This window comes from Abrus precatorius, unplaced genomic scaffold (assembly GCF_003935025.1).
Source record: "Abrus precatorius isolate BTA unplaced genomic scaffold, Abrus_2018 Scaffold10, whole genome shotgun sequence".
In the NCBI taxonomy this organism is placed as follows: Eukaryota; Viridiplantae; Streptophyta; class Magnoliopsida; order Fabales; family Fabaceae; genus Abrus; species Abrus precatorius.
In genome coordinates, this window is record NW_020874292.1 from 19316581 (window position 1) to 19337745 (window position 21165).

Sequence of the window (21165 nt, forward strand, 5' to 3'; positions counted from 1 at the left end):
TTTTATGTCAATCAGTTTTATGTTTTACAATATTCATTAGTATAATTTTAGTACATATTTTTCTTAAAAAAATATAAATTTTAGGACCTGGTTGGCTGATACGAGAGATAGTAAGTTTGTAGCTTTTAAATATAAATTTTAAAATGACACATGATCAAGAAAAATGAAATTATATCATTTTTTAAAACTTTGGCTTGTAATGGTAAAACAACATATTATTTTATTTTATTTTATCTCCCATATATTACTAATATTATTATTTTTTATAAGTACAATTATTATTGTTATTCTCACCATTAATCAATTATATTCATTATTATTATTATTAATTTTATTGAATATTATTATTATTAGTATTAGTGTGTACTAATCAATTATTGTTAATCGGTATTTTACTGTCACAATGGTAATAATAATAATAATTATTACTTTTATTATTAATTAATAATTGTTACTGTCAACAAAACAAAATAAAAAAATAGTGAGAGATATGAGAGTTTTTTTTATTTGAATTTGAAATTTTATATCAATTTTTAAAATTAAAAATTAAGAAAAAATGGAAACTAAAAGTATAAAAAATTGTTTATAATTTTTAAAACTTACTATCATTCTAAATAATGTATACATGGCTTGTATGTAAATTAAATGATTGTATGAATTTTATAACTATCTATATTCTCTAGCTATTTTATATAAGTAAATTTGACTGTATTTTATATTAAATGTTATATTTATTAAATGTAATATATAAATAAATTAAATAATATTATTAAGTATTATAATAATTTTGTAATATATATTAAGTGTATATATATTCATTAAATGTAATACATAATTAACTTAAATAATATTATTAAATGTTATATTAATTAGCTTTAATATATTTATTAAGTTTATGTATTTTAATATTATATTTTCTATTTTCAGCTGTTTATATATTTGATTGCTATTCTCGTAAAGTAAAATAACTTACAATGGATTTCAAACAGTTACATTTTTTTTTGTATATATATAATAACAAATGCTCAAATAGACGTATGCATACTTAGTTTAACTTCAATTTTTTTAAAATAATTATATTTCTTGGTAATTTTTTAAAGATATTTTTTGTAATTTAAGATGGAACAAACATGAACTAAATTTATTTAATTAATAAATAAATTAGTTTTAAAACCTTGATAAGGTCATTCTTTAGATCAATCCAAAAAACGAAGAGTATTTATCATAGGTAACAATAGCAATCATTCTAAACATGTCCTAACTACTAAAAATAAATGTTAAATATTAAATAAAACTAAAAAAAAAATATACTCTTATTTAAATTTACTAATATAAATACTTTTGTTTAAAACAGAATATAATTAAATTAATTGTGTACATTTCTTTTATAATTTTAACATTTATAGTTCCTAAATAATTTAAAATTTATAATTTTTCTACATAATTTTTTTAAAATAAAAACAGTATGCTATATAGTTTTTTTGTTTTTAAATATTTTTTTTAGAGAAAGAGGGAGATAGGGCAGTTGTATGTGCCAAATATAAAAGGCCCAAAAGCAAAGCTTTGTTTCTCTTCAGCTGCTCTTCAGAGTCGGCTTCTTCCTTTCGTGTTTCCTCCCTCCTTTTTTCTTGGTAAAGTTTTCATCTTTCTTCTTCTTCCTCTTATCTGTTTTTTAATCTGATCATTTTATGCATATCATATGCCATGATTTTTATTTTCCTCGCGAATCACGATCTGTTATGATTCTATCTTATCGTGGTACAAGAACTACACTTTGTTTGGTTTACCAGTAAAAATCCAACCTTTGTGTTTATATGTTCGAAACCCTTTTGGGTTTTAGCAAGAGTGACCCTTTTGTTTTTTCAGTTGGGGTTTTTTCTGTTGCCTGATTTTCCTTGTGACGTGATTGAATTGGTGTTCTTTTCAACTTTGTTTCGTTTATTCTTTTGTAATTTGATTTTCTAATTTTCTTCCATCTAGTTTCGGGTGTTGTCATCTAGGCGAATGAAATCCCCAAATCTTAATTGCAATTTACAATATGACAATTTATTAAGCCCTCTGAAATAAGTGTAGTCTTTTTGCTTCTCTGATCCCTAAGATGCAATAACTGAATAACTGTTAAGCCCTTCTCATTTTAGTCTGCTGATTGTATAGTTTTGGGAGGACATTGTGATGGGAATATGTTTCTTTCTGAGAGGCCAGTCCTCTCCTTTTTCATCTTTGCATTATGTATAACTTTCCCATGAGCTACTTGTATTCTGTTATGGGTTGTATGCTATGTTGAGAACTGGAGATCTAGCTGAGACTCAAAGACTATGTGCATGTTTTGGTTCTTTTGCATTGTACGCTTAATACTTTCCTGTGAAACAATAATTATCGGGGTCTTTGAGGAGGAGCAGTGGGTGTGTTGACATACTCTGGAACAGTTTTTGGTGGTTTCTTTAAAGGAATTTGGTGAAAGCAGAGGCTAAAATTTGGTAGCACGGTTGTCGCTGGTATTCTATAATCTGTTCATTGTTACATCAAGGAAGTTATTATTATCAAATATGCAGTGAGTGAGATTGGACATCCTTGTTGTATTCATAGCATTTTTTTATCACTTCATTGTTTGTAGACTTTCTTGTTTTGGAATCTCTCCTTGTCCTCCTAGTTGTATATCTCCTCTTTATTCTCTAATAAAATATCTTTTTCTATTTTAAATAATGATTTAGCTGTATGATTTATTGTCATTGGCTGATTAAAATTTTCTTTGAAATGCAGGTTTGAGTTGTTACAACGTTAAATTTGCGTGAAGTTATAGAATTTAAGATAAGCTGTTCCTGGTTCCATAGGGCACCATCATGGCTGTACATACAAAATTCCACCTTATTGCTTATTCAGAAGAGCTCGTAGATGGGCAGCCTATTTTTGTTTCTTCAAACTGTCTTCCTATCAAGGCTTCGAACTTTGAACCTGCAGGTCATGCCTTCCATTCTGTTGCACTTAAACTTCTTGGTGTTCAGGAAGATAGCAGAGATGCTGATAGTAAAAAAGTGGTTGATGATAAGGAACAGGCTTATTTCCCATCTGATTCTTATAGTAGCAAGGGCAAAAAGAAATCTGGTGCTGGTGACAAGCAGCAAGATCACTATGCATTGTTGGGCTTGAGCCATCTAAGGTATCTTGCTACAGAGGATCAAATACGTAAAAGCTACCGTGAAACTGCTTTGAGGTTTCATCCGGATAAACAAGCTGCTTTGCTTCTTGCTGAGGAAAGTGAAGCTGCAAAGCAAGAAAAAAAGGATGAAATAGAAAGTCACTTTAAGGCAATCCAGGAAGCATATGAAGTGTTGATTGATCCTCTGAAGAGAAGAATTTATGATTCCACAGATGAGTTTGATGATGAGATTCCCACTGACTGTGCTCCACAAGACTTCTTCAAGGTGTTTGGTCCTGCTTTTATGAGGAACGGGCGGTGGTCAGTTAACCAACCAATTCCAACACTAGGTGATGATAATACTCCATTAAAAGAAGTTGATAATTTCTACAATTTCTGGTACTCTTTCAAAAGCTGGAGGGAGTTTCCGCATACTGATGAGTTTGATCTTGAGCAAGCTGAATCTCGAGATCACAAAAGGTGGATGGAAAGACAGAATGCAAAACTGAGTGAAAAAGCTAGGAAGGAAGAGTATGCCCGGATACGCACTCTTGTTGATAATGCTTATAAGAGAGACCCAAGAATATTGAGAAGAAAGGAAGAAGAAAAAGCTGAGAAGCAAAGGAAAAAGGAGGCTAAGATTATGGCAAAGAGGTTGCAGGAAGAAGAAGCAGCTAGAATTGCAGAAGAGGAGAGACGAAGAAAAGAGGAGGAAGAGAGACAAGCCGCAGAAGCTGCTTTACAACACAAGAGGGTGAAAGAGAAAGAGAAAAAGCTTCTGCGGAAGGAGCGAACACGTCTTCGAACTCTTTCGGGACCTATTTTATCACAGCATTTATTTGATATTTCCAATGATGATGTAGAAAAGCTTTGCATGACACTTGATATTGAGCAACTGAGGAGTCTGTGTGAGAACATGGAAGGCAGGCAAGTGTTATTAGAGCAAGCAAAAGTTCTAAGAGATGCACTGAGTTGTAAGAAAGAAGTGGTTGATGAGAAATCCGATCAACAGAATGTCAATGGTTCCATAAAGGCTAATGGCAGTACTTCACTAACCAACACTGAGAAGAAGGAGAAACCTTGGAATAAAGAAGAGATTGATCTATTGAGGAAGGGAATGCAAAAGTATCCCAAAGGAACATCACGGCGATGGGAGGTAATTTCAGAATACATCGGTACCGGAAGATCTGTTGAAGAAATTATGAAGGCAACTAAAACTGTTCTCCTCCAAAAACCTGATTCATCAAAAGCCTTTGATGCATTTCTTGAGAAAAGGAAACCAGGTGCACAATCAATTGCATCACCGCTGACAACCAGGGAAGAATTGGAAGGGACATCATCAACAACCAATAATGTAGAAGACTCTGATAGCAAAAGTGCAGAAAATCAGAACAACACTACCTCTGCTAATGGAGTTTCATCGAATTCAGAACAGGATGTGTGGTCTGCAGTGCAGGAACGGGCACTGGTTCAAGCTTTAAAAGCCTTTCCAAAGGAGACAAGCCAGAGATGGGAGCGGGTTGCAGCAGCTGTGCCTGGAAAGACTGTAAATCAATGCAAGAAAAAATTTGCAATGATGAAGGAGAATTTTAGGAACAAAAAAACTGCAGTTTAATGTCCTGTTGCTTTTTAGATTTTACTACTAATTTTTCTAAAGAGTATACTTTAGTTTCAAATTCCTCCATATATTCTTAGGAGTTGATGGTTTCATCATTTTATGTTTTTCTTATATTATTTTTATGTTAATTTTTCTTACTGTTTTTGGTTGCCTTGTTACGGTAGATTTAATGATTAATACGGTTACTTGTATTGATTAAGAGATAGTAAACATCATTGTCATTGTAGTATTATGACCATTTTTAAAACCAATATTCTATCATTGAACACTATTATTTGGTTTGCAAGACATTTTACTTCTTTACCATTAACAGTTAATGCGTGTGTAGATATTAACCACTATTATTTGGTTGGTTAAGAAGCTTAAAGCTGTTTTAGGTGAATAAACAATATATTTTAGCAATTCACATCTAAGTAATTTTCTGCCAGAATTTAATCCTAACAGAATTAATCCTGAATATATCAAAGATTTTGCCAGAAACTACATGTTCTAATATCTAGCTTTTTTTTTACACAATTATGGAATCAAATCTAAACTAACTTAGTTTCATCCTGATGCACTTTATCTAAATATCTTTGCTTTATTAATGAATTATTCTATGACTGAGAAAGATCTTTTGTACTTATAGTGTGTTTTGTTATTATATCATTATTCCATAATATTTTTCACCTTCAAAATGTTTGAATTCCTTAATAATGGGTAAAATAACTCTACCTTACTCTAGAAATTTCTCATTTGGTATCAACCTATTCCTTATTGGAAAAGAGATATCCAAAAAGAAATGGAGAGAATTTGTATTTGGAAGAAAGTTGAAATATCTCCTAATAATTTTCCTCATCATGTGACTCTTGTAATAATTCATAGGCTATATTTTCAACATCCAACAACCAAATTATTGTACACTCAAAATCAAGTCAGATTTTGGAACACCTATAAAAAAATGTAAGATATTTTTTATCCGACAAGACCTTCTTTTGAACAAGCTAAGCTGATAGTTCATTTACATATTACTAATGGAGTCAGTGATCAAATGGTAAAGGTAAATTCCACATGTACAAAGTTGAAACCAATGTATATCATTTGTCTACCTGACCCTGGTGATGAAGGTATATGGAATAGAATTCAGCAAGTTACTCTTATAATCTCATCCAACTGTTAATTTGACAACTGAAAAAGAGAAGGCCAAATAATTCTGAGCAGAGAAGCTAAGTCATCCCAAGCTAATATGATGATAGATTCTCAAGATCCTAATAAGTCTATCCTGAAAGAAGCTGAATGGATGAGTGATGAAGACCCAAATATCTTTCCGAGTTATGAGCCTATCTTCAAGGACTAAAAGACAAAGTAATCTAGTCGAGAACTTTTATAAAAGTATCTTTTTGTACTATAAAGTATCTTTGAGAGTAATCATGTATTTAAAGTAGTTTAGCTTTGTTATAAGCTTTGTAAAAGTAACTTTATAATGTCGGAATCCTATCTGATTGCTTGTCTTATTGTACTTAGCCCCTCTATATAAGGGAGATTACTTGTAAGACAGAAGACAGAGTTGAATGAAATAAAAATTGTATGTTTTATACATTATGAGTTCATTCTAAGTTTCTCTCTCTGAAAGCTTTGTTTATAATGACTATCCTCTAGTCCCTGACTAGAAAGGAATATGCTCTGCACTTGCCATCTTAAACGGATCCTGTGCATTAGAAAATTTCTAGGTTTTAAATTCTGTTGCTACGGTCCTCTTTATCATGATCTATAAAGAATGATTATCACAAGCATAAGAAAAATACATATGAGTTTACTCAAAGTATTAAAAAGTGCTATTATTTTCTATCTGGGTTATGATATTATGGACACCTGACACACTAGTAAAGTAATAACCACAATTATTATTAAAAAATAAAAATACTAGTAAAATAATATCATAAAAAATACAAACAACAATAAAATTATTTTAAAATAAAATAACAAGTAATATTATAATTATTATAAATAAAAAATGTAAAAAGATTATAATATAAAAATAAAATAATATTCTAAAAAAGAATGTGCTAAAAAAAATTATTACTAAGATTATATAAACAGAAGTTATTAGTATGATATAATAATTATCAATGATATAGGAAGAAGTTTGGAAGTATTTTCTACTTATATAATTGATTTACTATATTATTTTTATGTTATAAAATAAGGTCAAGCAATATTATAAGAAAATTGTTAAAAGTAGTCTTTAAAATTAATTTTAAGCATCTAAAAATGAAAGTTGAAAAACTACCTGAAAGCTAAAATTAAAATTAAAAAACTAACTGATTAAATTGAAAATGATTAATAAAATTAACTATTGAACTATCTGATAAATGTAAAATGATAGATAAGAATATTATTAATATTTAATTTAAAATTTAGAAATTATGTACTTTAATAATTTTTTAAATTTTACTCTCATTTCAAAACATTTTTATTAAATGAAATGAGATAATATGAAATATAGTATTAATAAAATGATTAACAAAAGTTGAAAATAGAAAAGATAAAAGTAATAATGCTTTAGAAATTAAAGGGATAAAAAGAGAAATATCAAAAAATTATAAAAACAAAAGTGAAAAAATTATTTTCAACTAGAATCATAATAGTAGTGTTTAAAAAACTGTTATAGTGACATTTTAAAAAAATGTTAGTAACTAATTTTAACTAGCTTATCAACCATAACTATTTTTGTTAAATAAAATTAACTAATAAAATAAACTTTTAGTCAGTCATAATATTTTTTCCAAACACGGTAAAAATATTTAATTATATTAAGCATTATACTTTTTTTTTAATAAAACTTTATTTTTCGTTCTTCAATGACCGCATTAAAGACACCAGTTAGCAGTTACATTCTCCTTACTTCCAAGCAACGAACCTTGGTCCCAAACATCCTTATCGCCAACGTTATTAAGTTCATATAAAATAATCTAACACTTAATTCAAAGATTTATCTGTTCAGAAATTTCGTTTCGTCAAAGTTGGGCAGAAATTAGCAAAGCAGGATGAAGATCACGTACTGCTGAAATGCGTTTTCTAAATCATTTGCATTCCTTTTAACCTACGACTCCAAACTAGAAATTATAGGAACTTTTAATTATGGAGGACTTTTAACCATCTATATGGGGGAGATAAACACTACTTAAGGTAAAGAGAATACCAAACCAAAACTGTATTTGCCAGCAAAAGAGCCACAGTTTATCAAAATTTAATCGTATCACAATTAACTGAAAATGATATTGTCAGAGTTTAATAACAAGGACATCGGAGCAACTGAAAATAAAGGTGAGAGCCTCCATTCTGTTGGGGGCAAAACGGAAAATTGCAAGGCTATAGCGTAGATAACAATAGTTCTGGTATGGATACGCACCAAAAGGACGAAAATGGCAAGCAAAGAAGCTACACAATAATCAAACATTTGAAGAAAATAAGTTGGGATTAAATGATTAAATATTTGACAAAGAAAAAAAATGGAGCAGAGAATGTTGGGTTCAAGTACATGTTATAGGGACAGAAACTACATCTTATAATAATTGTCTCATGTTACTGGTGCATGTGAGCTAGTGTTCCTTATCAATGGCATTTCAACTTCCTAAGAGAGTATTATAAAGAGAGGAAAGAACTATGGTGCAGAAAGAGGAATCGGCTTCACAGAACTTTGAATGCGCCGGAAGGCTGTTCTTACTCTTTCCTTGAGGCCTTCATTTTCGCTCTCCACCTCCCCGCTGTCTTTGTTGAGCTCTGCTACATTCCCATCAATGTTAATTATCAATTTCCCGTTTTCGCCTACCTTTACATCTCCAAAGAGTGAAACGAGGAGGGCATGCATAACCTTCTCTGCCTTCTTCTCATTCTCTTCCTCAATTTTAATGGCATCCGATTCAGCCATTATTTTTGGGACATCACGGTTTATGTTTAAAATCAGAGCAACAATTGAATCTGATACCATGTCACTAATGGGGTCTGATGTCCAATGCAAGGAGATATGCTTTTCAGACTCATGCTTCACTGTCACACGCTCATGCACTTGCAATGTTGGAACTCCAGATTCTTCATCCACTGACTGCTCTACACTCTCATATATCTGTTTGAGTCTATGGCGTATGACACTGAAAGCACCTGAATAAGGGATGGTAATTCTCTGAGTGATGCTTGCTGTGGATAGTTGTGAGAAGACATGGAGATCATCCGGTGCCATTATCTGATATGTGAAGCCTTTCTTAACTAGCAAACCACTGACAGTTTCACCAACTTCTGGTGTTTTTTCAGCAAGCTTCCCAATGGTTTTTGCCATTTTCTGCGAATTGAAATACATTTCAACAGACTGACAGTTTTTTGGAGTAAGGATTTTAGTATTGCGATCGGCAAATTGACTCATGAGCTTCTGTTTCAGCCTACCCATCTCATTAGCTTCCCCATGAACAAGGATTATGTTGGGAGGATTGAGCTCTTCTAAGAATGCACTTGTTTGAGCAGAGTCAGCATGAGCAGAAAAGGAAATGTAGTGCACCTGCATGTTAAGAGGTGCAGTGAGTCCATTCATGAGAGTAACTTCCTTGGGTTCATTGATGATGGTTTTTGCCAGAGTCCCTTCAACAACATATCCTGGTATAATACAAGCATTTCTTTTATCAGAGCACCACATATCAAATAATTGCCGCGACAAGCCACTCTGAAGTCCACTAGGGCTAGCCATCACCACAGAAGGTCCTATATCTTTGAAAATTTCAATGCTGTTTAATGCTGATATGTACTTAAAGGAAAAGGGATTCGACTTGGCATTCTGGATCCTGTCATTCATGGAAAGGGTGTATGTTTCATACACGGTCAAACATTTTTTTGCAAGAGGAGAAGCATAATAGATGGGTATATTCTGGAGTTCAGGATGATTTGCCCAATATTCATCAAGGATAAGGAGGAGCTCCTGTGCACGACCTAGGGCAAATGCTGGAATCAAGACACGACCCCCTTGAGAAATGGTTGAGTGTATAACATCAATGAAACGTTTTTCTCGTGTGTGTCGAGGCTGATGGTGCTGTACACCATAGGTGGATTCTATGATGCATACGTCGGGGGAGAACTGTGGGGTCTCAGCAGCACGGAGATGCCGGTCTTCCTCACGCGAATAGTCTCCAGTGTAAAGCACTCGTACACCTGCAATGTCAACCATGAACATAGCAGCACCAAGGACATGGCCTGCAGTATAGCACCAGAATCGAATACCGTTCACTTCAACTGTTTGATGGAAATCAATAACCTGCAGTCACTAATTTCTGTAAGCAGATATAACATTGGAGTTTAGAGGGCAAAACATAATACCAGAGACACGTATTACATGTCTCATGAGAGAAACAGGATGCAAAAGAGGACATGGGTTGGGAGTCTGTCAATAAATAAACAGGCTAATAATATATAAACTACATCTAAGGTGTAAAAAAGTACAATACACATGTTTAAAATTATTAACTTTGGAACCAACATCTGGATTCTTTAGACATACAATAATATTGGCAACCGGAAAGGGGTACCACATACATCAAATGCGCGTTACTCCATATTTCTCCGCAATTCTACCATCATATTTCTAGCCTGATTTTGAATTGGTTTGGCAAACAAAAATTCAAGGAACTTCACTAGAAAAGATGCAGAGGTCCATCCAAAGTCTAAATGCCGATTAGTGGCATGGAGTGCGGATTCATAATGAGCTAACTAGTGCGAATGCACCAAGTACCATATTATCCGGAAGCAAAATCCTATTCGATAAATATGCAGGAATAAATACATAAAATAAAGAAACGGAAAACCTAAATCGAAAGCAAAAACACCAACCTCAATTTTATCCATGGAGCGGTTGATGTCCTGTTCATCATAGAGCATATCTTCCACAGAAACCTTGCTGACTTTGACAAAATCAGACAGGAGGAGCTTGTAAATGGCCTTGGTAGGGTAAGTCATGAAGACTCTTCCTCTGAACGTGGTTTTCTCAAGAAAATAGGGCAAGGAGGCGGCATGATCCAAGTGAAAGTGAGTGACGAGAAGAACGTCCACGGTCGAAGGGTCAATTTCGTCGAAGTAGGGTAACGCAGCCATGCCTGAATAAGCAGGGTGAATTCCGCAATCGAACAATATCGTTTTGCCTTTGTACGACATGTACACGCATGAACGACCAACTTCGTTTCCGGCGCCTAATGGCGTCACTATCAGTTGATCTTCCTCTCTGGTGCTCACGCTCTCGCGTCTCTTCGCCGAAGAACCCATTCCGATTCGATTCTCAGTCTCAGTTACCAGACTCACCTCCACTGTGTCTTGGCTTTGAATGAATGATGGCGAAGAGCTTGGAGAACAAGGGAACGGCTAAAACCCTAGTTCCAGAAACGACGTCGTCTGCTTTCAAGATTTCACAATAAACAAAAACTACGACCACAGTGGGAGTCGAACCCACGACCTTCTGATCCGAAGTCAGACGCGCTAATCCACTGCGCTATGCGGTCTTTGTTGACGTGTTGACCTCATGTATTTTATATATCAATTATATTATCATTCAAAACTTCATTAACCACGTTGTTACGTTTTCTTTCGTTCCCCAAATGTGTATTCCATATAGGAAATTAACATTTGTCAGCTTTAAATCTAGCAAGAATTTTCAAATAAAATTCTTAGATAATAAAATATAAAGTTTGAATATCATGAACTTTCATTTACTTGAACACTATTAATTATAAAATTTTATTAACCTCAGTCCTTAAAACTGAGTTTAAATATTTATAAACAGAAAATTTTTATGAAAAAAATACAAAGTTATTATATTGAAGTTATAAAAATATAATAAATATTTTTTTAATAAAATTTTATTATTATTAGTTGTTTATCCTCAACTCTAAAGAATGAGATTAACAAAACTCTTAAATATAATTTCTGTATTAAAATCACATTTAGATGCTTTTTATTGCATTTTTAAACACACCAAATCTATAATGCTAGGTTTCATTGTACGCAAGAAACAATATAACAATTACATCTAATATAGTAAGTCAGAGATCTCTGTTATGTGGATTCCGTTAGAAGGAACACTTTCTTCTTTTGGAGTTGTTTAAGGCGCATGTCACATTTCTCTCAAACTAGAAGGCATGAAATAATGGAAGATGCTCAGAAAGAGCACTCCATCAACACGCATTTTCTCAGAAAAAATTACAGCATGGATGCTTCGTCGCTCATGCCGTCCCGTTACATTCTTATTTTGGTCAATATTTGGCTTGTGCAAGATGATTATGCGAACGCGAATCTTGAGCCAAATGTTGAAAATCAACAATAAAATTACTTAGAGAACTTAATTTAAATACATTAATAAAATAAACTTTTTTTTCTAATAATTGCTTAAAAATGTATTTAAAATAACTTTTTAAAAAACTAACAACATATTTTTGCATAAAAAGTTTGCCAAAATTAAGATCTTACTTATAGTATCAGTAGCTCTTCTAACTTATAGTAACCTTTTTATAACGACAATCGATTTGGCTTGCTTTTCTTATCCCCTTTCCACTAGCTTCCCAGTTATAACATTACAATTACGCACGCTATGTGCATATGCATATGCATAATGCTCAATCTTTATACCTTCACTTCCTTGCTCAATTCTCGATGAAAACATGGGAAGGTCAAATTACAACAACATAGGCATTATATGTGAAATAAGGATTTAAGCAGATGATAAACAACACGTAATAGGAATTAGGAAAGCAAACGAAGGAAACCATGGTTGCGGCACTACACTAATGGCAACGACTACACTGCCTCATGACTTGAAATGCAATATTCACAATCATCCATTATTTAGTTCGTCACAAGGAGAAAGAGAAAGAGCAAGGGAAAGGACAGAGCCACATAAAATTCACAGTTCAACCATGTTCAAAAAACAAGCGGCAGCCATGCACTACCAGCTTTATAGACCACATCCAACCTTATCATAGAACTGAGCATGGACTGAAATTTGACGGATATACATCGAAAACTCAATTTTCCATCAAAATGGTAAGAGCAGGCATCAGCTTAGAATGTGATTAAATTCAATACTAGCCGCCCGCGTCTCAGACAACTATTCAATATCTTCCCTGCAAAAAACAACAGAAGCAGGTCATATTTTCCATTGATGAAAAAAAAGAATTGACAGTTTTTCTAGTAGCAAAGATTACAAAGATATAGAATCACTAATAACAGTTTTGCTCAAGTCTAATACATTAAACTTAAATATCATCAAACAAGAGAAGCATTAGTGTTTACAATAACAGTTCTCTATCAGACTAGTCCGATCCAGAAACTTTACTATTTTCCCATTTTTGGGTCTCTACCATACCTCTCCTGTAAAATTGCCCTGGCCGGAAGGTGGATATCTTGGTTGGGACCCTGTCTGTTCTTTGGCAGGATAATTCCCCTGCTCAGCCTGTTCAAATTCGTCCATGTATGATGGCTTAAAATCCTTCATATATGATGGGGTAAAATTATCACCCCCTGCCTGAGAAGTACCATGTCTAGGCACAGGCTCTCTTCTTTCTCCTTGTCCTGGTACTCCAAAGTTCTCCTGTGGCACATAATTTCTTCGCTCTCCTTGTCCTGGTGGTCCAAAGCTCTGCTGCTGAGCATAGCTTGGGGAAGCCGGCCCATATTTTTGTTGTTGCGGATAATGCTGAGATGATCGATCAAAGTTCTGTTGGGGTGGATAATTTTGTGATGCTTGACCATAGTTCTGCTGTGGAGGATAATTTTGGGATGCTTGGCCATAGTTCTGTTGGGGTGGATAATTTTGGGATGCTGGGCCATAGTTCTGTTGGGGTGGATAATTCTGTGATGTTTGGCCATAGTTCTGTTGGGGTGCATAATTCTGAGATGTTTGGCCATAGCTCTGTTGGGGTGCATAATTCTGAGATGTTTGTCCATAGTTCTGTTGGGGTGGATGATTCTGCGATGCTTGGCCATAGTTCTGTTGGGGTGCATAATTTTGTGATGGTCCATAGTTCCTTCCATCCCCTGGCCCCCGACTATTGTAAGAGGGATTCCCTTGAGGGTTTGGCATCTGATCCTCTTGCCGGTTATATTGGCCAGGACTCCTATTTCGATCTCGTCTTCCTTGATTTCTCCCATACTGTATCGGTGGAGGTCGAGGGATAATTGTTCCATTAATGTATTGATCTCCTGGTTATCACAAACAAAAGGTTGCTTACAGAAATATCCTTGCAATCAAACGAGTAGCCTAAAATTGAAGTGTGCATAAGCAAGCTAACAAAGAAATCAAACTAGTATCGAATAGGTCCAATCAGCTTACTATAGCATGAGTAAATCTTTCGAAAAGAAAAACAAATCTTACCTCCATACTGCTTGTTCACTGGGTCAATATAGGAATCAGGTAGCACAAAGATGACTCCAGGAAGACCTGTTAAGAACCAGGAAATCAGAAGTCAAATTTAATTCGCTCGATTGTCATGAAATTTGCGAGCAGGAACAAATACCTTCAAATTTTTTGGACTCTTCTTCAGTCATGACAGCCTGAAAGCCCGTGTAAGTTGTAGTGCTGCAGGCATAAATTTTCTTCTTTGCCTCTTCCACACTAAAACCACATATTCAAAGAAAAAAACACTACTAAAAAATAGCACCTAATAACTTTTGACAATCTTATTTGTTAGGGTATTATGTGAATTAGCATATTTTGTATTAAATATAACTTATACCAAAATCTGACCTCAAAAAAGAATAACAAAGAGAGAGAGAGAGAGAGAGAGTAAGAGATAGAGGAACCTGATGTTGAGACCCTTGGCACAAGTCTCCTCGTAAGTGCGAACCATTTCTTCGGGTGAGGGCTTGTTGTCCTTGGGGAAGTCTATGACGAAGAGCCAGTGATTGTAGTCGCAGCCCTCGAAGAGTATGGTATCGGGACCAATCTCATCGGGAATGTTGCCATGCGAGGATCGAACGGACAGAAGGGAAATCGACGATGACCTGAAGGAACGCGATTGAAACCTAACGTTTGCCAAGTGACAGCTTGATGAGGCAGCGCGCTGGATAGGGGCGGAGAAAGACGCCGAAGACGTGTGAGAGAAGGTGCGGGGGACGCCGGAGAAGGCTCTGAGGGTGCGGCGAAGGCGAATTAACGATGACGCCATGGGAAAGTGCAGGGGTTTTGGAGATTAGGGTTTTAGGGTTTTTCTCTGCTATACTTTTGAGAGTACATTTAAGGAACAGCACTCGATGGCTGCGAATTGTTGCACCCGCGAAATTATAAGATGCCTTTTCGTGTTTTCTTTTTCGTTGTGTTTTAGGACTGAACCTTACATAATTTTTTAAAAATATATTTTTACTTGTATAAAATAAATAAAATCTGATTTTAATTTTTATTTTATTTTACTCCCTTCAAAATATAAACTTGGCATAATTGTTTTCGTGTTAGATCATTACTGAGTTGTCAAACAAATATTCTAATTAAGTATATTTAATAGTAGATTCAACTCATCTCTATCAACAGCAATAAGCTTTAATTCATCTTTAATAGTAAATTTAACTTTTGTTTTTATATTTTTATGTTTTTGAAATATTTAAACATTTATTTGATCATTTTTATTACCTTAAAATCAGACTCTGTCCAAATTCACATTATGCACAAAACGCAGCTCTCTTCTTTATAGTGGCGTCTCATGTCACTAACAAATAATTTTCAGTAATAGATTGCGATAAAAACTGACATTCCTACATGTATTAAAGATTGCATAAAAAGGTCAATAAAATTTACTGAATCAATTTCACGTAGTTCATCAAGCAAAATTATTTTTAAATTACAAATCTATTATATGTTAAAAACTTTATTTTTTACCTGCCAATTTAGGTAGTTTGATCTGACCTGAATCCTTTTAATAAAATATGCTAAAAATATATATTTTAATATTAATAAAAATATAAATATTTTGTTATCAAATTATTTTACATATTTTTTAATTTTTATCTATATTATTAATAATTATTAAATAATTATAATAATTTTTATATAATTTTATAAATAAATTTTAAAATATTAGTTAAGTATTAATTATAAATGTTTCATATTATAAAATTTTTATATATTTATTTTTCTTGATTTATTTTTTTAAAATTATTAAAATATTAAAGATTTTAGTTTTTTTTTTGTGAGAATCATATTTTGTTTATTTGAAGACACTTTATATTCAATAAATAAAGTCACAATTAACACATAAAATTGATCACAAAAAATAACACTCAAAATTTATTGAATCAGCTAAAAAAATTATTATATTTTTAAAAAGTAAATAAATATTGTCATTGTAAAAATTATAGACAAAATATTTTATATTATAAAATTTATAGATGTAAAAAAAAAAATATTTACATATTTAACTTTTAACTCATTTTAATTTAATAGAATTTATATTTAAATAAAATAATTTGTATTTTTAAATTTTTATCTTAATAGAAAATATGTGATAAATCTTGGTATAAAATTTAAACTCAATGCAATTAATATATATATATATATATATATATATATATATATATATATAATGACAATAATAATAACTATTAAATAAAAATAAAAATAAAATAATTACAAAATATTTAATTTTATTTACTTCATTAATTTGTTATTTTAAATTAATAAATACACGTAAAATTAATTATACTATAATATTAATGTAATATAGAAAAATATTACTGATACAATAAATTAAAACATATATTTATATATTACATATAAATTGATAAATTAACTAATAATTTAATTTTTTATTTACATTTTTTTATTTATGTAAATATTTTCTAATTGTTAAATTTTAAATGTATATTAATAACTATATTTTTTTAATAAAAAATCTATCTATATTTATGTCAAATTTGTTAAAAATAATTATTTAAAATTTTACGTATCTATATTTAAGTGTGTGATGTGGTATTCTAAATTTTTTTTATGGGTACCATATCCAAAAAATTAAAAATAAAATAAAATACGTAGTAAATTACAAATATATATATTATTATTGAATTTTTTATTTTATTTTTTTATCATTTTTTATAATTTTTAGTTTCAAATAAAATATAATTCATATTTAAGTAATTTCTATTTATTATTAAAAAATAATTATAATATAATATATTAATATAATAATATTATTTTATTATTAAATTTTAGTTCGTTTAGTTTTGATTGTGTTATGTTCCTATTCAAAGATTTAAACGTTTTTCAACTTGTTTAAATGTGAAAAATATAATAATTTATTATTAAATAAGTTTATTATTTAAATACGTGTATAAATATTTTTAGTTTTGAATAGAATATAATTTTTATTTATTATAAATAAAAAGAATTATAACATAATATATTAATAACAATATAATTAAGAACATAAAAAATAAATTAATATAATATTATTATTTCATTTTTAAATTTTAGTTTGTTTAGTTTTGATTGTGTCTTGATCTTATTTAAAGACTTAATTGTTCTTCAGTTTGTTCAAATGTAATAAATATAATAATTTATTATTAAATAAATATTAGTGGTTATAATTTTTTATGTATGATACCATGAAAATTTTTAAGGCTACTACAGAATTTACCTTATATTTATATTTAAAGTAACCATATCATATTTCAACTTAAATTGAATATGTAATTATTAAAAGTCATTAAATAATATCAAAACAAACAAGAATTGATTAAATTTACTAAAATAATTATTAAATGATATTTTATAAAATGCTATGTTTAGTAAAAATTCTTATTACTAATTCTTAATTAAAATAATAAATTATTAATGTACTATATTAAATTATATTTAATTTTATAACATTTTTATCATAATTGTATTTAATATTTTTGAATAATAATAATATTATTATATATACACACACATATAAACAGGTCGGCCTATTAAATTTAACAGGCTTTATAATCAGCTAGACTTAACTTATTTATTTAAATAAATCTTAAAAAATGTTTGAGCTTTATTTATTTAATAGAGGTCAGGTCAAGTCAGGCCTAAAGTAGGCTAGGCTGTAAGCCCCTGTCAAGCCACCTAACCTATTTTTATTCCTAGTTAACAACAATTTACGCTGCATCCTTTATGCGTGAATTTGTTTAAAGTTAAAATATTGATACAAAATGAAAATGAAACGGGAAAACTATGTTGCTTTTGACTAGTCAGGACTTGGGTTATTTTCTCCTAATTGACTATTTTATATTGTAATTGTCAATGTGTTTAAGTAATTATACAAAAAGCCAGATGAGATGTAGCTCAACTAGTAATGAGTGAATGCTTAATTAAAGAATTGTGAGACAATTAATTAATTAACAACAACAAAACAACAAACTAACAAGGACAATTGTGACAACTTTAAATTCGGAAGGAGTTGAAATAAAAATATATTAAAAATTAAAGTTAGATTTTATTAATTTTCTAAAAACTAAAAATATATTTATTTTTTTATAGTTAATTTGTTGAGAAATTATATTTGTATATCAAAGGTAAAGATATAAAAAAAAAGGGTAAAATAAGATGATTAATATAATGAAAAATAAATAAAAAATAATGTTATAAAATAATACTATTTAAACAATTATTTTTTTGCTTAATTGGTGCCATCTTAATTATAATGATATTTGTGAAAATATTTTGTACCATCAAATAATATTATTTGTGTATAATGCACCAAATATTATACAAAGTATTAGAACACTTCTATGAATTTTAAGAAAGAGTGGTTAACATATAGGTATGAAATTTTACATTAACAATATATTTTAAATAAGTTAAAATAAAATTATAAAATTATTTAAATATTTTATTGTATAAGCTATAAAATAATAATAATGGAACTGAAAAATGTGTTTAGGTAAAAAAATTATGATTTAACATATTTTGGTGTTTCAAATTATGTATGAATTCAAAATTGTAATTAAATTAATTACTCATGCACATTCACAAGTGTTTCATAGCGTTTTAGAAACATTTTCTTTTACATAGAGAATAGAATGTTTTGAAATAATTTTTATAAAAATTATAGAAATTTTAAGCTTATAAAACGCAAAGACAAATAAGAGCTTATAAACTTGTCCTTGTTAGTGTATATTGTTGCTTTTAACAAGTATAGTTTTAGATGTTGATTGACATTACTTAAGATGTGAGCCACAACTTAGGAACAATTGTTGCCTTCTTTTCAAGTCACAAAATATCTCTGTTAGAGTAAAGCACACTTAAAAATCATCCAAATCAAATATCATCCATGAGCTTCCATTTGTTAAAGTACTCTTTTAGTTATACCAGAGTTTCATTCCTTTGCTCAAGCATATTAAATAGTGCTTGTCTAAGTCCACTTTCATGTGCTTTTTAGCATTACATTGTTCTTGTATTGGATAAGGGAACTACTCGGACCTACATATAGAAAAATGAAACCGAATACTTACTCAGTCAATGTGAACCAATATCTCTTCAGGATTTAAAGGTAAATAACTTAATTAAGGATAATAATTAAAATATTATTTAAATAAAAAAAAGAGCCAAAGTCAAGGCTGACTCAGCAGGCCCATTAGCCCATTACAATGCCTATAAAAGGAAGGTAGGAAGTACAGGTAAAAGGTGAACTTTTCATTATTGAATACCATTTATTACTCAAAACCGAATCCTGACTTTAGCATCGGAGTGCCTTTTGCAGGTACCCTCCCTACGTCAGTGACATCAGAGAGACGTCATCACAGCAGATCAGAGACTTGAAGATTAGTGTTACCCTTGCAGGAATATTTTGGCGCCCACTGTGGCGCATGATTAGCCTCATATTTCAGATTAATCATGGTACTGACTAGAAGCCAGCAGGAAGGACATGCTCAATAAGGGGGAACCTCTCAGCAACATTTGGAGGGTGTCACACCAGATGAACCAATACCTGAAGTTGTGATGCAAAGAGGAACAGATGAGAGTATCTTAGCTGTACTGAGGTAGCTCAAAGCAGAAATGACGGAGATGAAGAAGGAGGCACTGGAGCTCTCGGCTCTGAGAAGGGAAAATGCTAACTTGAGAGAAGAGATAAGAACACATATCCCTTCCCAAACTACACCCATCATCCAGGATCAGGGGGAATCTTCGGCGTTGCAAGAGAAATCAAAGCAGGTTTATCAATTTGAAGCCAAAAAATGACCAAGACAATCTCGTTAGCCGAAGCCCATTCGTTCACCATATCCTGGAGGCTAAGCTGCCTGATAATTGGAGAGGCCTAACAATAGACAAGTATGATGGCACATCTGATCCTGGGGAACATCTAGATGTCTTTATAACCCAAGTCGGTTTGTACACCGAGAATGATTCCTTATGGTGTAGGATTTTTCCCACCTCACTCCGAGGGCCTGCACTCAGTTGGTTCACCCGACTCTCCCCTTCATCCATCAACTCTTTTGCAACACTCGCAAGATGGTTCAACTTACAGTTCACCACAAGCCGACCTCATCCCTTAACATCTCTGGCGCTGGTCAATATTTGCCAAGAAAAGGGAGAGTCACTTAGAGCATTCATGGAACGGTTTGGCAAAGTGACCTTGTTGATTCATAATTTGGAACCAGCAGTGGCTATGCACTACCTCACAACGACACTAAAGTTAGGACCTTTTGTCAATAGCATCTGCAAAAAACCACCTGTCGACCTAAACGAGTTAAGAAGTCGGGCTGCAAAGTATATGCAGATGGAAGAGTTGTCTGAATACCGAAACCAGGTGTGGATGGACCAAGGGTCTAATTCAAAAAATACAGACATGAGAGAAACTTTCAAGGCTAGGCAGGAAAATAAGGAGAGAAAAAATGAGCTTGAAAGGCCAACTAGGGGACCTAAATATCCTTCCTACACTACGCTCAATACCAATCGGTCTAGAGTACTTGACCAGGCATTGGCCACAGAAATATTGAGAATGCCTATGCCAACACTCCTCCTCGGGCAGACAAAAGCAAGGCTTGCCGCTATCATCAAAACAGGGGTCACACCACCGAAGAGTGCACAGCGCTGAAAAATAAGATTGAAGAATTAATTAAGGAAGGACATTTAAAAGATTTTGTATAGACAAATTCCATCGGTCAAACTAACAGAGGAAGAGACCGATGCCTTGAACCACCAAGGAGATCCGATGACAAAAGATTTGAACAACAGAGGAGTAGGTCCAGGGAACATCCAACGAGAAGATACGATGAACGTGAAAGGTATCCTAAAAGGTATCCTAAAAGGGTCATTAATACCATAGCTGGAGGCTTTGCCGGTGGATGACCTACCCATTCGGCCAAAAAGAGACATTTGAGGCAAGTCAGATCAGTCAACAATATCACACTCAGTAGCAGGATTCAGATTCCCCCTATTACATTTATT

The 21165-nt window shown here is 31.9% G+C and overlaps 4 protein-coding genes and 1 non-coding gene across 7 annotated transcripts; 2 read left to right on the top strand and 3 right to left on the bottom strand.

Moving 5' to 3' along the window:
- The first annotated feature begins 1524 nt into the window (after positions 1-1524).
- On the top strand, positions 1525-5037 carry LOC113874034 (dnaJ homolog subfamily C member 2). 2 transcript variants are annotated; one of them, XM_027512279.1, is made up of 2 exons: positions 1525-1631; positions 2761-5037. In XM_027512279.1, exon 2 carries the CDS (start codon positions 2841-2843, stop codon positions 4749-4751), a length of 1911 nt encoding a protein of 636 aa, XP_027368080.1. In that variant the 5' UTR covers positions 1525-1631; positions 2761-2840; the 3' UTR covers positions 4752-5037. The 2 variants fall into 2 exon arrangements, with proteins under 2 accessions (XP_027368080.1, XP_027368081.1); XM_027512280.1 differs by lacking the exon at positions 1525-1631 and adding an exon at positions 1646-1758 and having other exon boundaries at positions 2761-4952.
- Positions 5038-7978: 2941 nt separating this feature from the next.
- LOC113872997 (cleavage and polyadenylation specificity factor subunit 3-I) lies at positions 7979-11191 on the bottom strand. The gene is made up of 2 exons (XM_027510928.1): positions 10605-11191; positions 7979-10032 (listed from the first exon to the last, which is right to left on the bottom strand). Exons 1-2 carry the CDS (start codon positions 11031-11033, stop codon positions 8398-8400), a joined length of 2064 nt encoding a protein of 687 aa, XP_027366729.1. The 5' UTR covers positions 11034-11191; the 3' UTR covers positions 7979-8397.
- Position 11192: 1 nt separating this feature from the next.
- Positions 11193-11266, bottom strand: TRNAR-UCG. The gene has a single exon. It is a non-coding gene; the product is annotated as a tRNA-Arg (tRNA).
- Positions 11267-12377: 1111 nt separating this feature from the next.
- Positions 12378-15079, bottom strand: LOC113846087 (multiple organellar RNA editing factor 1, mitochondrial-like). 2 transcript variants are annotated; one of them, XM_027473969.1, is made up of 6 exons: positions 14562-15019; positions 14276-14373; positions 14134-14199; positions 13736-13961; positions 13126-13696; positions 12518-12883 (listed from the first exon to the last, which is right to left on the bottom strand). In XM_027473969.1, the coding sequence occupies exons 1-6, from the start codon at positions 14924-14926 to the stop codon at positions 12872-12874; spliced, it is 1338 nt and encodes a 445-aa protein (XP_027329770.1). In that variant the 5' UTR covers positions 14927-15019; the 3' UTR covers positions 12518-12871. The 2 variants fall into 2 exon arrangements, with proteins under 2 accessions (XP_027329761.1, XP_027329770.1); XM_027473960.1 differs by having other exon boundaries at positions 12378-12883; positions 13126-13961; positions 14562-15079.
- A 4694-nt stretch (positions 15080-19773) lies between these two features.
- Positions 19774-20812, top strand: LOC113852004. Its single transcript, XM_027482264.1, has 2 exons — positions 19774-19929; positions 20012-20812. The coding sequence occupies exons 1-2, from the start codon at positions 19774-19776 to the stop codon at positions 20810-20812; spliced, it is 957 nt and encodes a 318-aa protein (XP_027338065.1).
- The last annotated feature ends 353 nt before the right edge of the window (positions 20813-21165 follow it).

Bases quoted from the DNA above. Each gene is read 5' to 3' on its own strand.
- LOC113872997 (XM_027510928.1), bottom strand. From the start codon at position 11,033: ATGGGTTCTTCGGCGAAGAGACGCGAGAGCGTGAGCACCAGAGAGGAA. The intron at 10,033-10,604 runs GTTGGTGTTTTT...TAGTGACTGCAG, and splicing joins GCTCCATGGATAAAATTGAG to GTTATTGATTTCCATCAAAC.
- LOC113852004 (XM_027482264.1), top strand. From the start codon at position 19,774: ATGACGGAGATGAAGAAGGAGGCACTGGAGCTCTCGGCTCTGAGAAGG. The intron at 19,930-20,011 runs GTTTATCAATTT...CTGGAGGCTAAG, and splicing joins TGCAAGAGAAATCAAAGCAG to CTGCCTGATAATTGGAGAGG.
- LOC113846087 (XM_027473960.1), bottom strand. From the start codon at position 14,926: ATGGCGTCATCGTTAATTCGCCTTCGCCGCACCCTCAGAGCCTTCTCC. The intron at 14,374-14,561 runs GTTCCTCTATCT...ATGTGGTTTTAG, and splicing joins GCCAAGGGTCTCAACATCAG to TGTGGAAGAGGCAAAGAAGA. The intron at 14,200-14,275 runs GTATTTGTTCCT...GGTTCTTAACAG, and splicing joins AGAGTCCAAAAAATTTGAAG to GTCTTCCTGGAGTCATCTTT.
- LOC113874034 (XM_027512279.1), top strand. From the start codon at position 2,841: ATGGCTGTACATACAAAATTCCACCTTATTGCTTATTCAGAAGAGCTC.